Source organism: Schistocerca gregaria, chromosome X (assembly GCF_023897955.1).
Source record: "Schistocerca gregaria isolate iqSchGreg1 chromosome X, iqSchGreg1.2, whole genome shotgun sequence".
Lineage (NCBI taxonomy): Eukaryota > Metazoa > Arthropoda > Insecta > Orthoptera > Acrididae > Schistocerca > Schistocerca gregaria.
In genome coordinates, this window is record NC_064931.1 from 76,986,340 (window position 1) to 77,009,125 (window position 22,786).

Consider the following 22,786-nt stretch of genomic DNA (forward strand, 5'->3'; position numbering starts at 1 on the left):
GATTCATTATATTTTATTTAAAATATTTTTGTTGTGAATTTTGCATATTAAAGACAGTAATTTGTCAAATTTAACATTTTCTTTACAATATTTTTTTGTTTTTGTTTTTAGAATAAACATTGTATATTCAGTTAATGCATTTCTAATTCCATATTCAGAATCTATTTAATGACTGCGGGTGCAGAAGATGGACCAACAAGAATATTGGAAGTAGAAGGGCACTCAGATCGTGTAGATAGTATACAATGGGCTAACACAGGTCTGCGATTCATAACTGGAAGTAAGGATGGAACTGCACAGGTATGGCAGTTCAAATGTCAAGAGTGGCGCCCTCTGCAGCTTACCATGAGCACAAAGCTGCCTGGGTAGGTATACTTTAGTTGTGTAAGTGAAGAGGTAGGCTTATCAATGCTAATACTTCAGAAACATCGTGATGATAGCCAGCACACTCAGTCTACCACTAAATTTAGAAACAATTACATGTAAGAGCATGCATGTGTAGTACTGCATAGTAAATTGATAATGACTGTAGAAAATTCATGTGATGAAATGCTAATTTGTTGGGAAAAATCCAATAATTCACATTAAAGATGTGCTTTGTGTGCTTCATCACTGACACTGAGACTTGTGCTGTCTCTTATAGTGGGACAGTGTTTATTTGCCACCAGTAAAATTTTGCAACATTTGCTCCCCCCTGTTTTTATTTATTTATTTATATATTTATTTATTGCCCCCTTTCAAATAGACTTTGCATCAACCAATTGTAGCCAGCAGTCTCTGTGGTGCCAATTTACTCCACCTTCTACATATTCCTTTGAGATTTAGGCCAGGGTTGTGAAACTGACCATCTTCTGAATAAGATGTCAACACTGTTTGACAAATAGAACAGAAGTCTATGGAGAGGGACATTTTCCTCAGAAATGGTTGTTGTTTATAGTTACAGGCTATTTTAGTATTGTTTTTGTCTACAGATAAAATAAATAAAAGGCAGAGAACAGTCAATAAACTCATAATTGAAAATCTGATACGAACTGGCTACCTTTTTTTCCAGTTTTGATGAGGAATATTAAATGTTTATCTATAAGTGGTTCATAGATTTCAAAGGAAAAATACTGGCTTTCAGTTTTTCTTTCTTTTTTCTTCTTTCATGGACAAACATCTTTCTATTTGTGCACAAAACGAGTTAACGTTGAAAAGAAAAATAAATATATAGAAATTTCAGAATTCAGTTAAATTTTTAGTTACATAAAGATAGTGTTTCCAAAAGCCAGCACACTGTTTCTTTACTTGGCACCATAGCTGATATCATTGATGTATGCCTGTACCGTAACATTAGACCCAGAAATAGCTATTTGTAATGTTGATAATGGTAGTAAGTTACATCACCAGTATTTGTATGGCACGATGAAGAGAGGTGGTGAGTATAAAGTTTCTGTTCATCAGACCTTGTACTAACATTCTGATGTAAATTGCAATCCTCTGAAAAATGAGGCCATGTAACACTGTGCACAGTGACCAGTGTAGCAGACAGTAGCAATAAGTTCAGCAGTCCCATGGTACTTTTCAAAAGTGTTTCATACCTCCTTTCTTTTCATTCAATATGTACTGATACACTCACTGCACTGTGCAAGCATTCATCATTACCATCCACATGATGTAGCTACAGACTTGATTCTTCATAATAGGTTGAAATGAGGCAGTGACAAATCTTATTCATTAGCAAACTTGCCCAGAACTGCAAAACAGGCTACCGACATTCTCCCAAAACTTACTAGTTGACTATAGAACTGAATTTAACATTTTGACTAATTCTGTATTTTATGCAGCTATGTATACATGCAAGCAACTTGAAAAATTTATTAATATGTGTAAGGCATATTTGGTCGGGAGTGCCCCTCAGAAGTTTAGCTGCTCACTGAAAGTCTTTTCATTTGATGCCATTTCGGCAACTTGTACGTTGATGATGATGATGATGATGATGATGATGATGATCTGTCCATCACAGAAAAGGTAACATGGTAATGAACCTTATCCCCATATTTAGAAAAATTGATCAGATGAAAAAGATCTTAAATTTACAACAAAATGTGTAGATCACCAGTTTCAGTGGTCATCCACAAATGTGTACATCTTAATTACTTGTGTATCCAGTTTCATTATTTATTAACATCATATTTGTCCTATATTGATCCTTTTTTGCTACAGAAACAGTATATACAGTTTTTTAGCTCATTAGATTCTTACTGCTCTATTAAAAAGTGCAATTTAGAGAGAAAATGAATGAATAAAGTTTTTAAACTAAAAAATGTTGTGTAGAGGAACATATAGAAGCATGTGCATGTGAATTCAAACAAAGTAATGGTACTTTTATAGATGTAACCATGTATGGGTCCCCATTGGGAAATTTTCAGCTATATTTGAAAAACTTGCATTATTTGTTGTGTTATCTGTCAGACAGAGAAAAGCCAATTATTGTTTGTGGGGAGTTCAATGTGGATTTTCTGAAAGAGTCCGATAGAAAGTTTGACCTTGAAGTATTTCATGGTTCTTTCAATTTGACGTCAGTTATTGATTTTCCTACTCAGGTGGTACAGGAAAGCAGCACACTAACAGATATTGTTTTTATAGACAAAGATAAATTTAATCAAATAAAAACTTCCCCTGTTAAGAATGGTATGTATGATCATGATACACCGCTAGTTACATTATATGACACAGTTCCAAACAGTAATACAAAACAGTCCTCCAAAATAGATTTAACAATTGAAAATTTTAGGGAAAGCTTGCAAAAACTGGACTGGGATGGGGTGTACAGGGAACCTGATGCTAATTTAAAATTTAACCTATTTCATGATACCTTTGTGGGTATATTTGAAAACCATTTCCCTAAGAAAATGTGAAATATAATTGTAAAGCCATGGCTTTACTAAAGACATAAAAATATCTTGTAAACAGAAAAGGGAAATGTATGCTATAACTAGGAGTAATGACCCAGAAACAGTGAAACATTATAAAAACTACTGCACTGTATTCTGAAAAGTTATTCAAAAGTCCTGAAGTATGTGCATTATGTATGTGATTAGCACTTCCGATAATAAAATTAAAACAACTTGGAATGTTGTTAAAAGGGAAACAGGGCAGCCGAGAGCACAGGATGACTGTATTTCTATCATCCTCAATGAAAAGTTTGTTAACAAGAAATCAAAAGTAGAAAACATTTTTAAGAATCATTTTTAAATGTTGTAGAGAAAATGGGATTGAGCTATTCATTAGAAAATTCAAGGCAGTATATGGAAGAGGCAATATGTGTGCAGTTTGATAAAACTGAAATTCAACCCACCTCTCATACTGAAATTAGGAAAATAATAAATCCGCTCAAAAGTCAAAACTCACATGGAGTTGATGGCATTTCCAATAGAGTACTAAAAGCCTGTTCCCAACAGATAAGTAGGATTCTCAGCCACGTATATAGCAGCTCACTGAAACAGGGCATTTTTCCAGATAGACTGAAATGTGCTATTGTTAAACCATTGTATAAAAAAAAGAGGATAGGTCTGATGCTAACAACTACCACCCAATCTCACTTCAGACAACTTTATCCAAAATTCTTGAAAAAGAAACTTATTCAAGAGTAACATCACATATTTGTAAAAATGAAGTACTAACAAAATGTCAGTTTGGTTTTGAGAGAGGCTTTTCAACAGAAAATGCTGTATATGATTTCACTGATCAAATATTAAATCCATTGAATAACTGAACGTCACCCATTGGGATATTTTGTGATCTCTCAAAGGCTTTTGATTGTGTGAATCATGAAATTCTTCTAGATAAGCTTAAGTGTTGTTGTATGAGTGGGACAGTGCACAAATGGTTTAATTCATATTTAACTATAAGACTGCAGAAGGTAGAAATTAACAGTACAGATAGTCTGCAAAAATCAACAGAGTCCTGTAACTGAGGCAGTATCAAGAATGGTGTCCTATAGGGTTCAGTCTTGGGTCCCTTATTGTTCTTACTATGTATTAATGACTTGCCACTCTGTATTCATGAAGGTGCAAAGCTAGCTATTTTTGCTGATGAGACTTATATAGTAACAACACCCAACAAACCATAATCAGCTGAGGAAATTGTAAATAATGTCTTTCAGAAAATTATTAAGTGGTTCTCTGCAAATGGACTCTCACTAAATTTTGAGAAAACATGGTATATACAATTCTGTACAGTAAATGGCATTGATGAATATAGACTATGAACAGAAGTCTGTTGCTAAGGCAGAATATTCAAAATTTCTAAATGTGTGCATTGATGAAAGATTGAATTGGAAGAAACACATCGGTGATCTGCTGAAATGGTTAGGTTCAGCTAGTTATGCTATTAGAGTGATTGCAAATTTTGGTGATAAACATATCAATAAATTAGCCTACTATGCATATTTTCATTCACTACTTTCATATGACATCATATTTTGGGGTAATTCATTATAAAGAGAAAAAGTATTCATTGCACAAAAGCATGTAATCAGAATAATAGCTGGAGCCACCCAAGATCACCTTGCAGATTTTTATTTAAGGAACAGTAGTTTGCAATACATACATTCACGTATGAAATTTGTTATTAATAACCCATCACAATTCAAAAATAATGGAGAAGTGCTTAGCTACAACAATGGAAGAAAGGGTGATCTTCACTATTCTGGGTTAAATCAGACTTTGGCACAGAAAAGAGTGAATTATGTTGCCACAAAAATCTTTGCTCATTTGCCAAATAGCATTAAAAATCTGACAGGTTGCCAACCAACATTTAAAAACAAAATAAAAATTTCCGACTGACAACTCCTACTCAAGAGATGAATTTTTAGAAATTATTGTTCTGTAATGCTACAAATTACACCATGCTCATGTAATGTATATTACCTTCTATTTATTCCAAAGTGTATCTGGAAAAATGTCAGAGTTGATCTTTCTCTGCAAACTTGTGAAAAAGATTAGCAACAACTTGTTTCTCGCCGTTAACAGTGTTACATGCACATGTTTCACTGTGAAACAGGAAGCAGTGTCATTCATTTTCACAGTATGTATTAACAGCCAGACAATCGGAGCACAAGTAGTGTTTACGGATCATGTGACTACACAAATTTTGAAATATAGATTATGTAGCTGAAGTATGACCAATCATCGTGCATGTGTTTGTTTACATCAGGTTTATTCTTATGATGAATGAAGTATAGTTTCACGTCTAATGCCAGTTTCACACAAAACATCATCATTGATATGAAGGAGAGCAGAAAATGTATTGTTGATATAGACATTTTATGTAGTCATTTTCCTGTATTAAAGGTTTCAAAATTATGCATTCTATGTGTGTAGAACAACACCCTGTAAAATCAGATTCATAATTCAGTGTTCACTATAATAAATTTACATATTTCTTGTTGAATCTTCTTACGGAATTGCTGCAAAGTTAACAGTTGATTGTAATAATTTTTAATAGGATTCTGTGTGAACATTCATAGTTTATTATTACTGTAATAGTTAGTTTACTAATTGTTGACTTCTGTTTTCAACAGATCTTCTGATACCACTGATGATCCAAAGGTGAAACTGAGGGTTTCAATGGTTTGCTGGAATCGAAGTGATCAGTTTGTAATTACAGCTGTCAGTGACTATAGTATTAAAGTATGGAATTCATCAACAGGTAAGAATATTGTGTGTTATCACAGATATGTTTAAATATTTTGTTGAAAACTATTACATACAAGCTGCAACACTATTTTCAAATACTACACTGGTTTTAAAAATTGATTTCTTTAATGCATGTAACACTGAATTTGAATTAATATATTACAAAGATAGGCTGTGTTAAACAATTTTGATTGGAGGTGTATTCTGAGTACTAAAACAGATAGTCATTTATGTCTTACAAAACACTAACATTTCTGAAAATTGTAACACCCAAAGATAATAACTTGAGATGTATAAAATACTGGGCCAACAGTACATGATTAAAACTTCACACTAGTGGCAATAAATACAGGGTGTTTGGACATGCCTTTTACAAACTTCTAGGACCTGTAAAGGTGAGTGATTATGTAACATTTTGAATAGGAACCCATGTCCAGAAATGTACCATTTCCTTTCTACGATGGCCTCAGTTCAGATGTTTAACTTGTCCATTTCTGCTTGAGAAACTGAATTAGGCATGACACTGTACAATCATTAGGTACCAATTCGAAAGGAAACATCCATTTATCACTTAAGCACATTTGTTTCTATTAACACTTAAATGTCATGGTTTACATTCTTCCAAAACTGAAAAGGACACAGCTTGCTGAACATACAAACTGCAGTACTTATGCATACAACAGTGGCTTGATGTGGCAACCACCACCAACCTTCTTACAGACTTTGTACCTATGGAGCATGTACTGGTACACACTCTGCGCCTCACCTGGTGTATCTTCAGTTTTTAATGTGCTGACCAGAACTTGTGCCACCAGATCTTCATCTGTCTCTACAGGAGTCTCGTAGGAAGACAGATGCTAAGTGACAGCAGGTGAATGACTGTACAAGTCATCCTGTCTACCCTATTGCATACCAGAACAAACATTTCTTAGGCTTTCCTCTTTCCCTCAGCAGACATTGACACATTACACATCTGAATTGAAACTATCGTAGAACAGAAACTGTACTATTTCTGGATGATCTGGATGTTTCTGTTCAAAATATTATGTACTTGCTCCCCTCTACAAGCCCTAGAAGTTTGTAATGGGAATCTGTGAATACCCTGTATAAGGCCAGCTTTGCACTCGTGTCGTAATAGGAAGGGTCAGTGTTGAACCAGTCACCAAAGTGGAAATATTAGAGCATATGTGAGGATGCCTTATCAGGTCAAATGGCATAATGTTGGCATTTGATTAAATCTGAAGGGGAGTAAGGTGACTGGGAAGTGAGTTTGTCTTACAATGATATTTCACCCTGTACAGGATATGCCGCTATGGCAGAGATGCTTGTGCTTTAGCAATAGATAGAAGAGAGTTCTATGAAACGAGTGGCTTCTGGATAACACAATGTGATCAGTGCATGGAATGGTGGCAATGTTGTCTGCATGGACATTATATACCTTAATGCTTTATCCATTGTGGGCTACTAGCTAGAACACTGCAGTGTGTGTGTATTTTCCTGTGCTGACAGTTTGACACCATCTGCTGTTGGCTGCCATTCCAGCAGCTTCCATTACTAAGACAGTTCAAACAGAACAGACTGCAATCAGATTGTGAACATTTTCACTGGCATGATTAGTGAAAAAATGAATTTTTTATGTATGATATCCATTTCAGACTATTCTAAAATGATGATGACTTTTGTGTTACACGCTTGATGTCACAACAGTCTGCAGGGTGCATTATTGAGGGACATAGCGGAAAACATAAGGTGGTGTGGTTTGGGGCATTTTTAGATTCAACATGTAATCTTGACTTTAACATGTAGTCCTGTCAACAAAGTAAAATTAGGTGGAAGAAATCGTGTAATCACAAATTTTTGTACAGTGGCAGGATGGAGTGTCATGAACAACACACTAAAAATCCCCACTGGTGCAGTGTGACTGTGGGGGCAGGAGGGCATTCATAGGTCTCTTTTTTTATATTTTTCCTTGAACAACTCAAAAACTATGACTTCTAGTGAAAATATTTCCCAGTTCAAAATTAAACTACATTAAATTTCCTATAAAGAAAAATCCATTCAGTTTTTTCTCTGGGACAAATAGTTTCCACTTTGCAATGGTTAAAAATAGTGAAATGATATAAATTTTGACATAGGTCGCAGTTGGGCACTGGAGTGACTTCAGTGGCGACGAGTCACAATTTGTGCTGGACTGGGACTCGAACCCAAATTTCCTGGTTTACGTCAGTGGTTGTCTTTTTATGTGAGTGTTTGCCTTAATCACTGTAGCTACCTGAGCACACTTTCCATCAGACCCAAATCTCCATTTTGTCCCACACTACTTACACTACCTGTCCACCATACTCGTTGCTTACCACAGTGAGCAATGAGTATGGTGGACAGGGCATGCTACATAAGTAGTGTGTGACAAGATGGGGATTTGGATCAGATGGAAAGCATGCTTGGATAGCTGAAGTGATTAAGGCAACTGCTCTCATAAAGTGAGAAATTCGGTATTGTGTCTCAGTCCGGCCCAAAGTTTTACTTGCCACCATTGAATACATTTCAGTGCCCAGTTGCAGCTGGTGTCAGAATTTAATTCATTTCATATTGTATATGTATGGGTGCAGGATATGCTTACTGTTAAATGAAGTGGGTTAAGAAGTAATAATAAATGTGTGTGCCATGTCTAAGAGCAGTACAGCCATATTAAAGGGATACATTGTGTTCTGGGGTTTAACAGAATGGAAGGGGGAAAAGGGGAAGGGTGAAGTGTAGAAATGCAAGGGAAGTTACTTTGCTAAATTGTGGTAATGCACTTCCCTTTTTCATATATTTGCAAACTAAGCAGTAAGTAGGTGACTTCCCACTCTGTCTACCCCACCACATCACTGAGCAACTTCAGGGTGTTTCTCTAAGTTATATTGTCCTTCTGCAGGACACCTAATAAACCACTGGTGATGGGGTGCACAGACACATCTGAGGGATGGCGGGGGGAGGGGGGTGTATATTTTCCACAAAGTAAATTTGCACTACATTGACTACAGATATCAGTTACTAATAATACGAATGTAAGAAACACCTATGAATGGACAGAACCTCCGTAAATCTCTGCACTCAGTAGTACACTGCTAGAGGAGAAAGTGATTCATAGTCATCCTATTGTGCTTATATACTATAGCTTTTTTAGTTTATTATTAAATGGGGGCATATTTGCTATTAAGTGAGCTTTTATGTAAAATATGTTCCTGTACAGTGTGTGAGAAGTGTACAATTTGTAAGTGTGATGTTGATGGTGACCCGTGTAGTGTTGGTGGGGAAGGGACTGGATTGGTAAATGTTGCACCTTGCTGGTGTGTATCATTGGTACTGTTGTGAAGACATGTAATTGTGCTATACTCATGTGGTATAGAATGAATGGATGACTAGAAAGTTACTGCACTTTTCTCACCACTAAATGCATTAGTGGTAGCCTGCATAACTCTCTTCCATTCAGGAATTGTTGTCACTTGCAGAGTTGGCTGCACAGAGTGGTGCCACTTTCTACACATCCACAGGGGATCTTACAAGTTCGGTGTGAATTCGAGGTGTGTTAGAAAAGCATGTTACCCTTTTTTTCTGACCACCTGATGTATTTGAACCTAGCATGTATGCGTGAGTCGATCTTGGACCTTCCTGCACATGCATGAATTTTTTTCCCACCTGTCGATAGTATCAGTTGCTGGCAGGCAGCAGTTGAGTGAGATAGTGTGTGGTGCTCATGTTGGTTTTCATTGTAAGGGAAATGATGAAACGAGTGGAGCAGCACTACTGCAAAAATGTTTACCAGAAACTAGGTGACAGTCAGGTGAAGCATTCAGAAGATTCAGAGGGCTTTTGTCTGCAGCTTGTGGTCACACGGTCGCGTTCTCATGTACCGAGCACGGGGTCCCGGGTTCGATTCCCAGTGGTGTGAAGGATTTTTCACCTGCGTCAAGATGACTGGGTGTTTGTGTTGCCCTCATTATTTCATCATTCATGCAAGTGGCAAGATTGGACAGAGCAAAGGTTGGGAATTTGTACGGGTGCTGATAACCGTGCAGTTGAGCGCCCCACAATCCAATAATAATAATAATAATAATAATAATAATAATCACCACCACACAAGTTAAGGAGTGGTACAACCCGTTTTGTACTGTACTGTACTGTAATGCATTGCTTGACTTACACTGAAATTTCAGAACTTCTGTAACACCTATGTGACCTACTTCTATTGGAGAGGAAGACTATTGAATCCTGTGAACCTCTTCTGATGTTGGGAGAGCTGAGGCTGGGGTGATGTATTTCATACCCTTCATGCTGTGAAAAGTATTCCAGTCAGTGATAATGGAGACAATGAAATCAACATCGTCGAATACATATTGACTGCGTGTTACACTTGGGACAGGCTCTTCAGGGTGGTAGACAGTTGACAACTCCAGCTGTTGACTTTTTCTTCATAATAGCTCACTGAACAGCTGCAAATAAGTGCTCGGTTAGTAAACATAAAGTAACTCCCCAATATAATCATGAGTTCAGTGAAGTTATTTTGTCTACTCACAAGGGAGAACTAGACAAGAAATGCTGGGAAGGTATAGTCTGTCTGCAAAATGAAGAGTGCTCAGTGCTCATGGTAGGAGAAGTTACCTTTTCTGGAAGAACGCTACGATGTCATGTAGGATGACAAAGAATAAATTTCCACTCTAGCAGTGTAGTGTAGATCATTGTGGAGAGATTTATGGAGAGTCTAACCAGATGTGCTTATTGCATTAGTATTATTAGCAACACATACCTGCATTTCATGTAGTTTTAATGCACCCAGTGGAAAATAAACATCCCCAGGCATGTCTGTGCACTGCGTAGCCAGTGATTCACAAGATGTGCTGCGAATAATTGCTGTACTGTATTTGCTTCTTGTAACATATTGGGGTAGATAGTTTAGTGCCCTACGTGTTTTACGAGATTGCTTGCTGTGTTAAAATATAATTCTCAGGTTGCAATACAGAACACTTTATTAATCGCAAAAGTTCACAATGACTTTTTCCTGAAAACAGCAACTAAAAGATCATCCATGATCACTTCAAAGTAACAAACAAAAAAAATAGCTGGTATGATACTATATCCACGAGAAGTGTGTCTCCCCTTGTGGATGTACAGTGGTGTCCATGAGGAACTGGACTGCAAGGAGTAGTGTAGCAGCATGATGATGGTGCAAAGCTTGTCTCAGAGAGTTCTGTTAGGTGGCTATGAGAATAAACAGTTCCTGGCCTGGAACTGTGGGAGCAATTGAAATGACCTGCTTGAATGCTGTGCTTTTCCTTATGTACCCAGCAGGTGGAAGTACGCTTGCTACCAGTTGATGTGTGGACTCTGTTTGTTCTTTGAGAGCAGCCCTGCCAATTTCCTGGTGTGTGTGTGCTGCTTGGAAGTATAGCTGTTGCCCCTGGTGGAGCCTGTAACAAATTGTGTTCGTATACAGAACTGTGTCATGACATGAGATGCCCATATCTCCAGAAGAGAGAAGCTTGTGAGGGTGGGTAGGCAAACCTGCAATGTGGAGTCTACTTACTGGCTGTGGACATGCTTAGCCTATGACCAATATACAACAGATAGAATAGGGAATCACCTGCTTTTTCCTCAGTGTGCAGACCTATGAAGGAGGGATGTGCTTAACCATAGGCTGGCCGGAGTGGCTGTTCGGTTCAGGTGCTACAGTCTGGAGCCGGGCGACCGCTACAGTCGCAGGTTCGAATCCTGCCTCGGGCATGGATGTGTGTGATATCATTAGGTTACTTAGGTTTAATTAGTTATAAGTTCTAGGCGACTGATGACCTCAGAAGTTAAGTCGCATTGTGCTCAGAGCCATGTGAACCATTTTTTTGCTTAACCATAATCCGATGACCTACCATCCCTCAAGTTTCTATTCTCCACCCCCGCCACTTCCACCCTTTTACACAACTAGAAGACAATTTATCCTGTAATACAGCTCTGCTGCACTTGGATGTGGTACACACATTTAATATTTGTTCTTAACTCACTCCATTTAACTACAAACATTAATTTTACACTCCTGGAAATGGAAAAAAGAACACATTGACACCGGTGTGTCAGACCCACCATACTTGCTCCGGACACTGCGAGAGGGCTGTACAAGCAATGATCACACGCACGGCACAGCGGACACACCAGGAACCGCGGTGTTGGCCGTCGAATGGCGCTAGTTGCACAGCATTTGTGCACCGCCGCCGTCAGTGTCAGCCAGTTTGCTGTGGCATACTGAGCTCCACCGCAGTCTTTAACACAGGTAGAATGCCGCGACAGCGTGGACGTGAACCGTATGTGCAGTTGACAGACTTTGAGCGAGGGCGTATAGTGGGCATGCGGGAGGCCGGGTGGACGTACCGCCGAATTGCTCAACACGTGGGGTGTGAGGTCTCCACAGTACATCGATGTTGTCTCCAGACCGCAGCGACGCACGGATGCACGCCAAGACCGTAGGATCCTACGCAGTGCCGTAGGGGACCGCACCGCTACTTCCTAGCAAATTAGGGACACTGTTGCTCCTGGGGTATCGGCGAGGACCATTCGCAACTGTCTCCATGAAGCTGGGCTACGGTCCTGCACACCGTTAGGCCGTCTTCCGCTCACGCCCCAACATCGTGCAGCCCGCCTCCAGTGGTGTCGTGACAGGCGTGAATGGAGGGAAGAATGGAGACGTGTCATCTTCAGCGATGAGAGTCGCTTCCGCCTTGGTGCCAATGATGGTCGTATGCGTGTTTGGTGCCGTGCAGGTGAGCGCCACAATCAGGACTGCATACGACCGAGGCACACAGGGCCAACACCCGGCATCATTGTGTGGGGAGCGATCTCCTACACTGGCCGTACACCTCTGGTGATCGTTGAGGGGACACTGAATAGTGCACGGTACATCCAAACCTTCATCGAACCCATCGTTCTACCATTCCTAGACTGGCAAGGGAACTTGCTGTTCCAACAGGACAATGCACGTCCGCATGTATCCCGTGCCACCCAACATGCTCTAGAAGGTGTAAGCAACTACCCTGGCCAGCAAGATCTCCGGATCTGTCCCCCATTGAGCATGTTTGGGACTGGATGAAGCGTCGTCTCATGCGGTCTACACGTCCAGCACGAACGCTGGTCCAACTGAGACGCCAGGTGGAAATGGCACGGCAATCTGTTCCACAGGACTACATCCAGCATCTCTACGATCGTCTCCATGGGAGAATAGCAGCCTCCATTGCTGCGAAAGGTGGATATACACTGTACTAGTGCCGACATTGTGCATGCTCTGTTGCCTGTGTCTATGTGCCTGTGGTTCTGTCAGTGTGATCATGTGATGTATCTGACCCCAGGAATATGTCAATAAAGTTTCCCCTTCCTGGGACAATGAATTCACGGTGTTCTTATTTCAATTTCCAGGAGTGTATATCATTAAATTACTGTTTCTAATAATGAGTGATTTTTCCATCCCCTGCAGTGGAGAACTATTAGTCAAAGAGAAAAAAAAATAGAACTTTTTTTGTAGGAAATTTCATGTAGATAAATTTTATACTGGGAAAAATTTTCATTGCAAGTTGTGGGTTCTGTATTATTCAAGAAAAACATAAAACAAGTGACCTTCAAACTGCCCCTTATCCCCATGTTCGTGCCCCACTGGTGGGGATGTTTAGTATATTCTTCATGACACTCCCTCCTACCACTTTACGTAAATTTGCGACTGCACAATATTCTACTCCTCTTTGACCCCTTTTGGTCTTTTAACCAGCAATAAATAAACCAACAGTTATCTTTTCCATCTATGATTTATTCCAGAGACACCTGGTTCTGCATTCCACTATTCCATCATCAGGCCCTCTGTGGTGGTAACATAGCAGCTGTTGGTTTATTTATTGCTAGTTATGTACATGTCAGCTGTCATCTTATAATCCCTTCTAGTAACCACCGTCAGGTGGTTTGCGGAGTATGGATGTAGATGTAGATAAAGTTAAATCTGTTGGTCTTCATTGACTGAGCTAATACTGAGTCCAATCTCTAGAGCAACTGATAGATGTTTTTGTGCTCTTCAGTCCGAAGAGTGGTTTGAAGCAGTTCTCCATGCTACTCAACCCTGTGCAAGACTCTTCATCTCTGAATAAGCCTCACCAATGTTCTCTGTAAGCTGCTGGAACGTATGGTGAGTCCGCTGTTTGGTTGGTCCCGGAGTCAAATGGCCTGCTGGCTCCGTGTCACGGCAGCTTCCTCCAGGGTTGCTCTACCACTGATAATCTTTTGTATCTTGAGTCTGCCATCTGAATAGCCTTTTCCAGATGCCAACATCTGCATCTGGTTGCAGTTTTTGTTTTTTTTTGCGTAAAGCGTACGACATGACCTGGCGGCATCATATCCTTGCCACATTGTATGGCCTCTAGCCCACGGCTTCAAGTTTTCAGCCGCAAAGTCATGTGTAATGTACTTCTGTTGACATTTCACTGTTCATCCAGAACCTGAACTTTATCTTAATGATGATCCACTCACTGTAGTGGAGACGTATTGATTCTTAGGACTGGTTTTCGATGCCCAATTGACTTGGCTGCCTCACTTTAATCGGCTTAAGTGGGAATGCTGGCAGCACCTCAATGCTCTCTGCTGCCTGAGCAACACCATTTGGGGTGCAGATTGCTATATGCTGCTGCAGCTGTACAGAGCCCTTATTCAAGCCCACCCTGACTATGGGAGTCTGGTTTATGGTTTGATGGTGCCCTCAGTGTTGTGTTTCTTCTACCCAGTGTACCACTGTGGTGTTCGCCTAGCAATGGGAGCTTTTAGAATGAGTCCAGTGACCAGTGTCCTGGTGAAGGCCGGAGTCCCTACATTGCGGATCCGATGTGCACAACTGCTCTCCAGATATGTTTCACACATTCGTAGTTCTCCTGAGCATCTGAATTACTGTCTCCTTTTCCCACCCACAGCAGTGCATCTCCCGCATAGGCAGCCCAGGTCAGGGCTCACATTTGCGGTTTGTGTGAGTTCCCTTCTCTCCGAATTGGAGTCCTACCTTACCACCTCTGCTTGAGGTCCATTTATGTACTCCTCCATGGTGTAGACCTTGGCTGAAGCTTCATCTGGACCTTTTGCATTGCCCTAAGTACTCCGTTAACCTCGCTGTTCTCCACTGTCACTTCCTCTCGATTCTTGACGTGCTCTGAAGTTGCTCATACTGACGGCTTGATGGCTGATCATAATGTTGGCTTCGCTTCTGTCCACAGAGGCCATATTGAACAGCATTACTTACCCGCTGGCTGCAGTGTATTCACTGCAGAGCTGTTGACCATATCTTGTGCACTTCAGTACATCCGTTCCTGTTCTGGTGAGTCGTTTCACCTCTGTTCTGACTCCCTGGAATGGTCCAGTTGTTCAGTGGTGTTTCTGTGAACCCCAGGACACGTCAGAATCTTAGGCAACGAACTTGCTGACAGGCTGGTCAAACAGGCTACACGGAAACTGCTCCTGGAGATTGTCGAGCGATCGAAAGCACAGTTTTGATGGACGATTTTGATGCTTAATGATTTTGAATTCTTTGACACCAGTGTAAAGAGCTGACATTGATAGAAGCATGCTGATAACATGTAATTTGCATAATTATAGTTTGATAATTGTCATCTGTACTGTTTTCTTCAGTGCTGTTACTTTCAATATTGTTACAGGTGCTCTAGTGCAGGTTCTAAGAGGGCATAAGGATGAGGTATTTGTGTTGGAAGCTCATCCATTTGAAGCTAACATATTGCTAAGTGCGGGACATGACGGGCAGCTTATTATTTGGGATATAATAGCTGGGACGCAAGTTATATCATTCCAGAATGCCATCGAAGGTCAAGGGCACGGAGCTCTGTTTGATGCAAAGTGGTCACCAGATGGAACAATGTTGGCCGCTTCAGATTCTCACGGCCACCTTCTCGTTTACGGGTTTGGACGTGGCAGTGACAGATTTCATAAGGTGAGTGAGAATGCATCAACATCAGAAAAGAGTTATTGGAGAGAAATGCTCCATTCTACATGTAGTAACATGTAAAAGGAAAAAAATGTAAATTTTGAAGTCTGTTTCTGTGTGCATTGTGTGTGCTTTGGGGAAGGGGGAGTGAATGTGGTTGATTTGACAAATACAGCAAAGAGGCTAATGCTTGGAGACCATAGGGAAATTACAGTGCAATGCAATAGCAGTAAGTCTGATGTCAGACCACCATCTTACTTTATTTATGAAATAAAATTGAACTCCAAGAATGACTCTTTGACTGCACTGGAATCTGTGCTGTTTCGAAACTTTCTAACACTATAAAGCTGAGTGCCTGGTTGGGATTCAGACCCAGAACCTCAACTTTCATGGACAATGCTCTTAGTGACTGAGCTACTCAGGCACAATTCATGACCCACCATCACAGCTTCATTTACACCACCACCTTTCTCCTATCTTTCAAAACTATGAAGATAGCAGGTAGTGCACCGTGCCTGGATAGCTTGGCCCACAAGAGCTTGTGTGTGAAGGCGAGATTGTGGGTTTGTGTCTTGAGTCTACCACACAGCTTTAATCTACCTGGAAGTTTCAGAGCTCATTTTGGTTGAAGTCTCCAAGCAGTATGTTTTCTAAAATGTGAAGCTCTCTGATTGCAGTTTGTGATCTTTCCCACATTCATGTCCTTTTCGTAGTAGTAAATCAAAAGACCTGTCAGTCAACAGTCACCCGCTTTACAGCAATTAAGTCTATCATGTTCGTTCGTGCGTATGTCTTTATCTGTGGCTCTACAACATTCACATTGTAGTAATTCTGTTTTGTCTACATACATCCATACCTTGACTACAACAACATGATGCCAGTGCATGTCTTTCTCCTCAAACTACTTTACAGCACTATCACATAATTCTCTATATTCAGGTACATTCTTTGCAAGTCTCATAATGATGCTTGATGACAATGATGATGGTAAATTGTTAGATATCATCTTCATAGAGGGCACCACAGCCATATATTTATTAAATGATTTCCAAATATTTCTGCATAGTTTGCATATATTAAGACTTCTTCATTCCACAGATATCTTACATATCACAAAGAACAATAAAATTTGTAAAGTAAAATGAACGGAAACATGTTGTGTGAATGCACTGCCATAATGGTACTAGTTGTGAAACAAAGTAGTCGTCTAAACAAATACAGCCTAAGTGGAAAAATGCCACATTCATTAAATAAACTGTGATAGTAGGCAGGTGGTAGTGTTACCAATTATTGGTGTGGCTTAAATCCCGTTCGGTCTCTTGGTGTAAACGTAATGTATTTTCCAGACGAATGCTATAGTTCTGCACACATAAGAAGGCAGGTGGTGGGGTAATGCACAGTGTCAAGTAACACTTCAGACAATAGCACCATTATGCCATGCCTTACAGTAGCGTGTGGTTTGAGATGTGCTTAAAACTGTATAACATTGATTTTAATGTTAGTTTACCTATAATGAGGGTACTTAACCACTTCAGTGTTCATTATGGGTTGCATACAGTTTCTTAAGCATATAAATATTTTTAGGGAGAGTCAGAAGCAGAAACAGAAACAGTGGCCCAGTGTGGTACTTATCCCAGCATTGTAGGCTACCAGGGTAGGCAATGGATGCAGTGTGGTGTTCAACCCCAAATGTTTCCACACGTATACTAGTAACCTTTCCCAGGCTTTCCGCACAGCTGCTTCACAGATCTCGTACACAAAGTAATCTCCTGGGTTGTCTGTCTAGTAGTATAATAATAATAATAATAATAATAATAATAATAATAATAATAAACCAGGCCTCAAATCCCTCAATGCAGTTTTCTATCTAGACTAAAACTTTCTTGAAACAGTTCCTGAAATGAGATTTTCAGTCCCTGATATTCTTCTCACACTACCCAATGTTATCTTCTGTAGCCTGCTTAACCTCCACAACATTCTTGGCAAATCACGTGATTTTACCAGACAATTATTCTTACCCTAAGGTTCCAGTCATTTCATTCATTCCTTCTGTAAAACATGTCCCATACACATGTCCACTAGGAGTTACTCCAGCTCCACCACAAGTAAATCCTGCAAAATCACAGATACTGTAACTTGAGAAATCCTCATGTTTTTTACTAACTGATTCATGTTCACTGCACAGGTTTTTATACACTTGTCAGATGCATAAATGGTCACAGAAGAACTTTTTGTATTGGGGGCACCCAGTACCCACTCGCCGAGCATGCTCTATATTATCACTTATGGGACCAAATAGCTGGCTAAATCATGTGGATTTCTTGGCTCCTCCCTCTCAGTACTAGTTTTCTTAAACTCTAGTGATGGGAACCTACTCCTTAGTGCCTTATTCACTCCACTTTTCATTTCTCTCTCACTCAGTCTCCCCCCCCTCCCCCCCACCTCTGTCTCTTTCTCTCTCTGCCCCCCCCCAATCTCTTTATCTCCCCCCCCCCCCCTCTCTCTCTCTCTCTCTCTCTCTCTCTCTCTAATTCAAGAGAAGTGTGGTGCAAGGTTGATTTAACATTTCTAAGCTCTTGAAAATCTTTTTATTTAGTATTACATCAACACTTTCTAAAGAAGAAAAAGATACATCATTACTATAGGAAATCTAATAAAGTTTGTGAATGGATTACGATGCAGCATTCCACACAATATTTTGGATAGCAATAAATTTATGGGCACTCAAATATTCTAATTAACGGCTTCACAGATAGTATAAGTTGAAATCTCACAGATGATGTAGTTTCAGTTGTCTGTGAAGAAAATACATCTGACAAAATATCTTTTAATTTCATGCTTCCTAGTTATATAATTATTTTTTATAGTCTAATAAATAGACATTTTTTCAAACAATGATGTTTTGTTTCTTACTCTTGCAGTTGCCAAAGGAAATGTTTTTCCACACAGATTATCGGCCTCTTATTAGAGATGATAATCATCACGTATTAGATGAGCAAACTCAGATAGCACCACATTTGATGCCACCTCCATTCCTTGTAGATATTGATGGAAACCCTTATCCACCTTTTCTGCAGCGTCTTGTACCTGGTCGAGAGAACTGTCAAGGAGAACAACTCATTCCAAATGTTGCCTGGCTTGCTGGAGGTAATTAAGTAATTTTAGTCAGTGTTACATGTAATTTAAGGCTGCACATGAAAAGTAAGATAAAATTTATATGTAAAATTTCAAATCCACAATTAAAAAACAGTTTACCTATGTTTAAAGGCAATTGATAACACTGTATTATGGAACAGCAAAGGTAGTGGTTGGAGGGCAAGTATAGGAGGTACTCCATCCCAACTTTCCTTGTTGCTTCACACACTCATGTTTGCACTGTATGCATCAGTCATCAGCAGTTGGAAGCCTTCAGCATTAAGATCCACATGTGTTGAGTCGAACCTATAGTCCAGGTAGCGTAAGAAGATTCCTGACAGTTGCAGTGGGCTGGGCACGACCACTTCATGCGCCTACCTCAACTGATCACATATTGCACTTTTGTAAATGTCCCTATAGTAATGCATCAGTGTTATCACAGCTCTATGGAAGATTATTGTTTCACCAGCAGTCATGCAGCACAGATGCAAGCTGTCAACAGCACTCCCAGCTCTCAGGGATCATCTTATGCTGACTTGTGACTTGATTGTAGCAAACTATATCATTCAACAGTGCTGTCAGACACATGTTGCACAATTTATTACAAGATGTTCTCCTGAAAATGACATAACTGAAATTGGCAGATATGATCTGTTTATGATTTTATAGCCAAAGGAAAGAATGAGTCCTAACCTCTTAAGTATGGCTGCCAGACCACATGTCAAGGAAATGTTTGAAAATACTGCACTGAAAATTTAGCCATCTATCCAGTCTTGAGACTTTCCGTGCTAATGTATTCTCGTGTGATATATATAGTAAACAACAAAATACACTATCATTACTCATCTCCTAGAATACAAGCTAATTTCAGTTTTTATTACATGAAAATAGAAGCATCCTGTAGCTTTATGGGTTAGTTTTGATATTGGTACAAAGCCGAAAATGCAAGTCTTTTGTTATGCACGAGTAACATTGAGAAACATCCCAGCACAGTGAGTGGCAGCTTTGTGCCTCATATCAATAATTTTTGGGAGGGGAGAGGGAAGGGAAAATGACAGGGAAGGAAGCAGGAGAGGGGAGGAGTGGAGAGGGGGGGCAGGGAGGGGTCAGCTTGTGTTAATGTCATTGTGAATGGCAAAATAGGTCAGGGATTTAATGAAAAATAGTTCTAGGTACACTCATTACTTGTCATTGTCCGTTACAGCTCTGCCTTTTTTTGAAATTGGTACTGAATTGGTACATCTGTGTGTGCAGTGGAGCAAGATTAGAGTTCGGTTTGTGAAGATAATTTTTTCTTATAGGGTGAGGGGCAGCTTGTACTTACCCCATCCTCCCCCTGGGTAAATTCATGTTTAAAGTTGCAAAGAAACTTGTAAATCTTTTGTATGACTCAGTTTGTGTGGCTTGTGTGTCGTATAACAAAATCATGTTAACTCACAGTCAAGAATAGCAATCCTACATGACAAAAATCCGAGCTCTCTTAAAAAATATACTATATGTGCACCTTGGGATGTACATTGGCTTCTAGGCCAGCAGTTGGCATTACTGCTACTGCCAGAACAATTGACATTGGCTCTCTTACCACACTAACACTTACTGCCACATACTAACAGTGAGATGGCTGATGTTGGCTGTAAGGACTCAGCTACTCACATTGCACATGTGCACAGAGCACTTCCCTCTTCCTGTGTCCTTCACTCCTCTGCCAGTGGACACCCCATGACATGATCACAGTACAATACTCGTGCAGCAAAGGCATAAGTTACTGTTGCATAGAAACAAGAGTTGCAGAACCATTTCAGGGCAGTGTGAATGAAGTGCAGTGATCCCACAGTAAATGCTGTTTGCGATGTATGTCTCTTCAGAAGTCATTTCTGCATATAGTGTTGTCTGGATGGCACCAGTTGCAGAAATTATATTGTGGCAACAGTGTGCACTTAGTCACAGATGGAACCAAATTGTCCAAGGCTTCTCATTCTCAGGGGAGACGAGGTGTGGGAGAACTAACAATTCCCTGCCAGCTGCCAGTTTCACTGCTCCCTGTAGTAGCTTCACTGAGCATCTCTGTACCTTTAATTGGTTCATTGTCAGTGTAATTTTCAGATTGTATCTAGTCTTTTAGTGTTTGCATTTGTGTGATTCAGAGTTCTGACAAGTGTGAAAATAAACAAAACCCATAAGTTGTCAAGTCAGTTCAGTGATTAGATTTCGATTTTCAAGATGATGTGAAGTGATATTGCTTAGGATGTGAATGTTGCACTGAACAAAAGAGGCAGTGGTATAATTAGTAGTTAAACCATACATGATCATGGGAGACACAACAAACCTAACTTTTAAGCGTATAATGATCCAGAATGAGTGAACAGGAATTAGAGAGGCAGTCTTCCCTTCATGTTTAGTCATATTACAATAGAATTTGCAGGAGTCTTTTGCTGAGATACACTGATGCACCAAAACATTATGACCATCTTCCAAACAACGTGTTGGTCCTCCTTTGGAATGCAATACAATAATGATTTTGTGTGGCATGGATTTGACGATTCCTTAGTAGGTTTCCACAGGTATGTGGTATCTGATGTGTATACAGTAGCAATAAGTTATGGACTGGTGGATTGAGACTATTGAGCTGCCATTTGATAGCATCCCAGATGTGTTCGGTTGGATTTGAATTGAGCATATTATGTGGCAAAGACAGTGTGAGGTGTTCCCCTCCCCCCCCCCCCCCCCCCCCTTCAGACTACTTTAGCATGAGTTTGGCCTCGTGACATCTACAGCTACCCTGCTGGAAGATGCCATCAGCATCGCTGAAGACATCAAGCATGAAGGAGTGCAGGTGTTCTGCAATAATGTTTGTATAGTCCACAGTTGTCACTTATACATTAGGTCTCATAGAAGCACAGGTGAATGTCTTCCATAGCATAATACTGCCTCCACTTGCCTGTGTCCTTGGCACGGTGCACGTTTTGAGCAACTGTTCATCTGTATGACTGTATATCCAGACATCATCATTGAACTATATGTAATAAGAAACATGAATTGTCTGATCCACAGTCCAATCTTGGTGATCTTGTGCTCACTGCAATTGTAATTTACAATCTTATTCAGTCAACATGGGAACACACAGGGGGATCATCTGGCTCAGACTTCCATATTCCCCAATATGCACTGAGCGGTGTGCTTTGTAACACTTGGGCTTGCTCCAGCCCTATACTCTCATCAGATCTTGCATAGTGTGCTGCATATCCTGGTATGTGGAGCAAGCCTCCGACCACACCCTTCTGTGATGAGGCAAATGTCCAACACTTTGTCGCCTACTTGTTGTTTCACTATACTTCAACTAGTTTCCATAAATGTTTCCATAGATGTTTGCGATAGTGCACACTACCAGTTGACCAGCTTCACCATTTCAGAGATGCTTGTTCCAAGGCACAGGACCATAAGAATCTGATTTTCGTTTTGATCATGGTCAGAGATGATCCACTGCTCTATCCTTCTCTGCGCAAACACATACTTTATAATGGCTCTGATGTCAAGTGGGATGTTAAGTGCAGAGGAAAATTGTGGCACATGGTATTTTGAACTAAAGCATGTGCTTTTGATGAATTTTGAGGAACTTGGGACAACTTTGTCTTCAAACTTATATTGTTAAACACTTACAAATAACAGCGAGCCATTCAAAGTTGATGGCAAGCAAGTTGTGAATTACTCTTCTTCACAATAATATGCATTTCTGCCATGGCAACTAATGCTTTTAAAAAAATTCATAATTTATGTTCTCGGTCTTTTGCTTTGTATCTCTAATCACATACCAATTAACTGCAATCCTCTTAGTGAACTTTAAGAATTCTTTTATATCTCAAAAGTTTAAGGATACTAAAGACTTAAAAATTCAGTACATAACTGAGATGCAGGATTTTGTTCAGAGGTTGTGAAATAGCTTGTTTCATAATTTTGGAAATCTTTTAAAGGGATTGGATATTATAAA

At 39.9% G+C, this 22,786-nt stretch overlaps 1 protein-coding gene across 2 annotated transcripts in view; it reads left to right on the plus strand.

The window, feature by feature from the left end:
• LOC126297550 (PH-interacting protein) overlaps nt 1-22,786 on the plus strand; it is a 265,574-nt gene that overhangs the window by 146,119 nt on the left and 96,669 nt on the right. For both annotated transcript variants that reach the window (XM_049988476.1, XM_049988477.1), the window contains exons 11-14: nt 159-365; nt 5,567-5,694; nt 15,383-15,672; nt 18,588-18,813. In XM_049988476.1, coding sequence (XP_049844433.1) covers nt 159-365; nt 5,567-5,694; nt 15,383-15,672; nt 18,588-18,813 — 851 coding nt within the window. The remainder of the gene's footprint in view (nt 1-158; nt 366-5,566; nt 5,695-15,382; nt 15,673-18,587; nt 18,814-22,786) is intronic.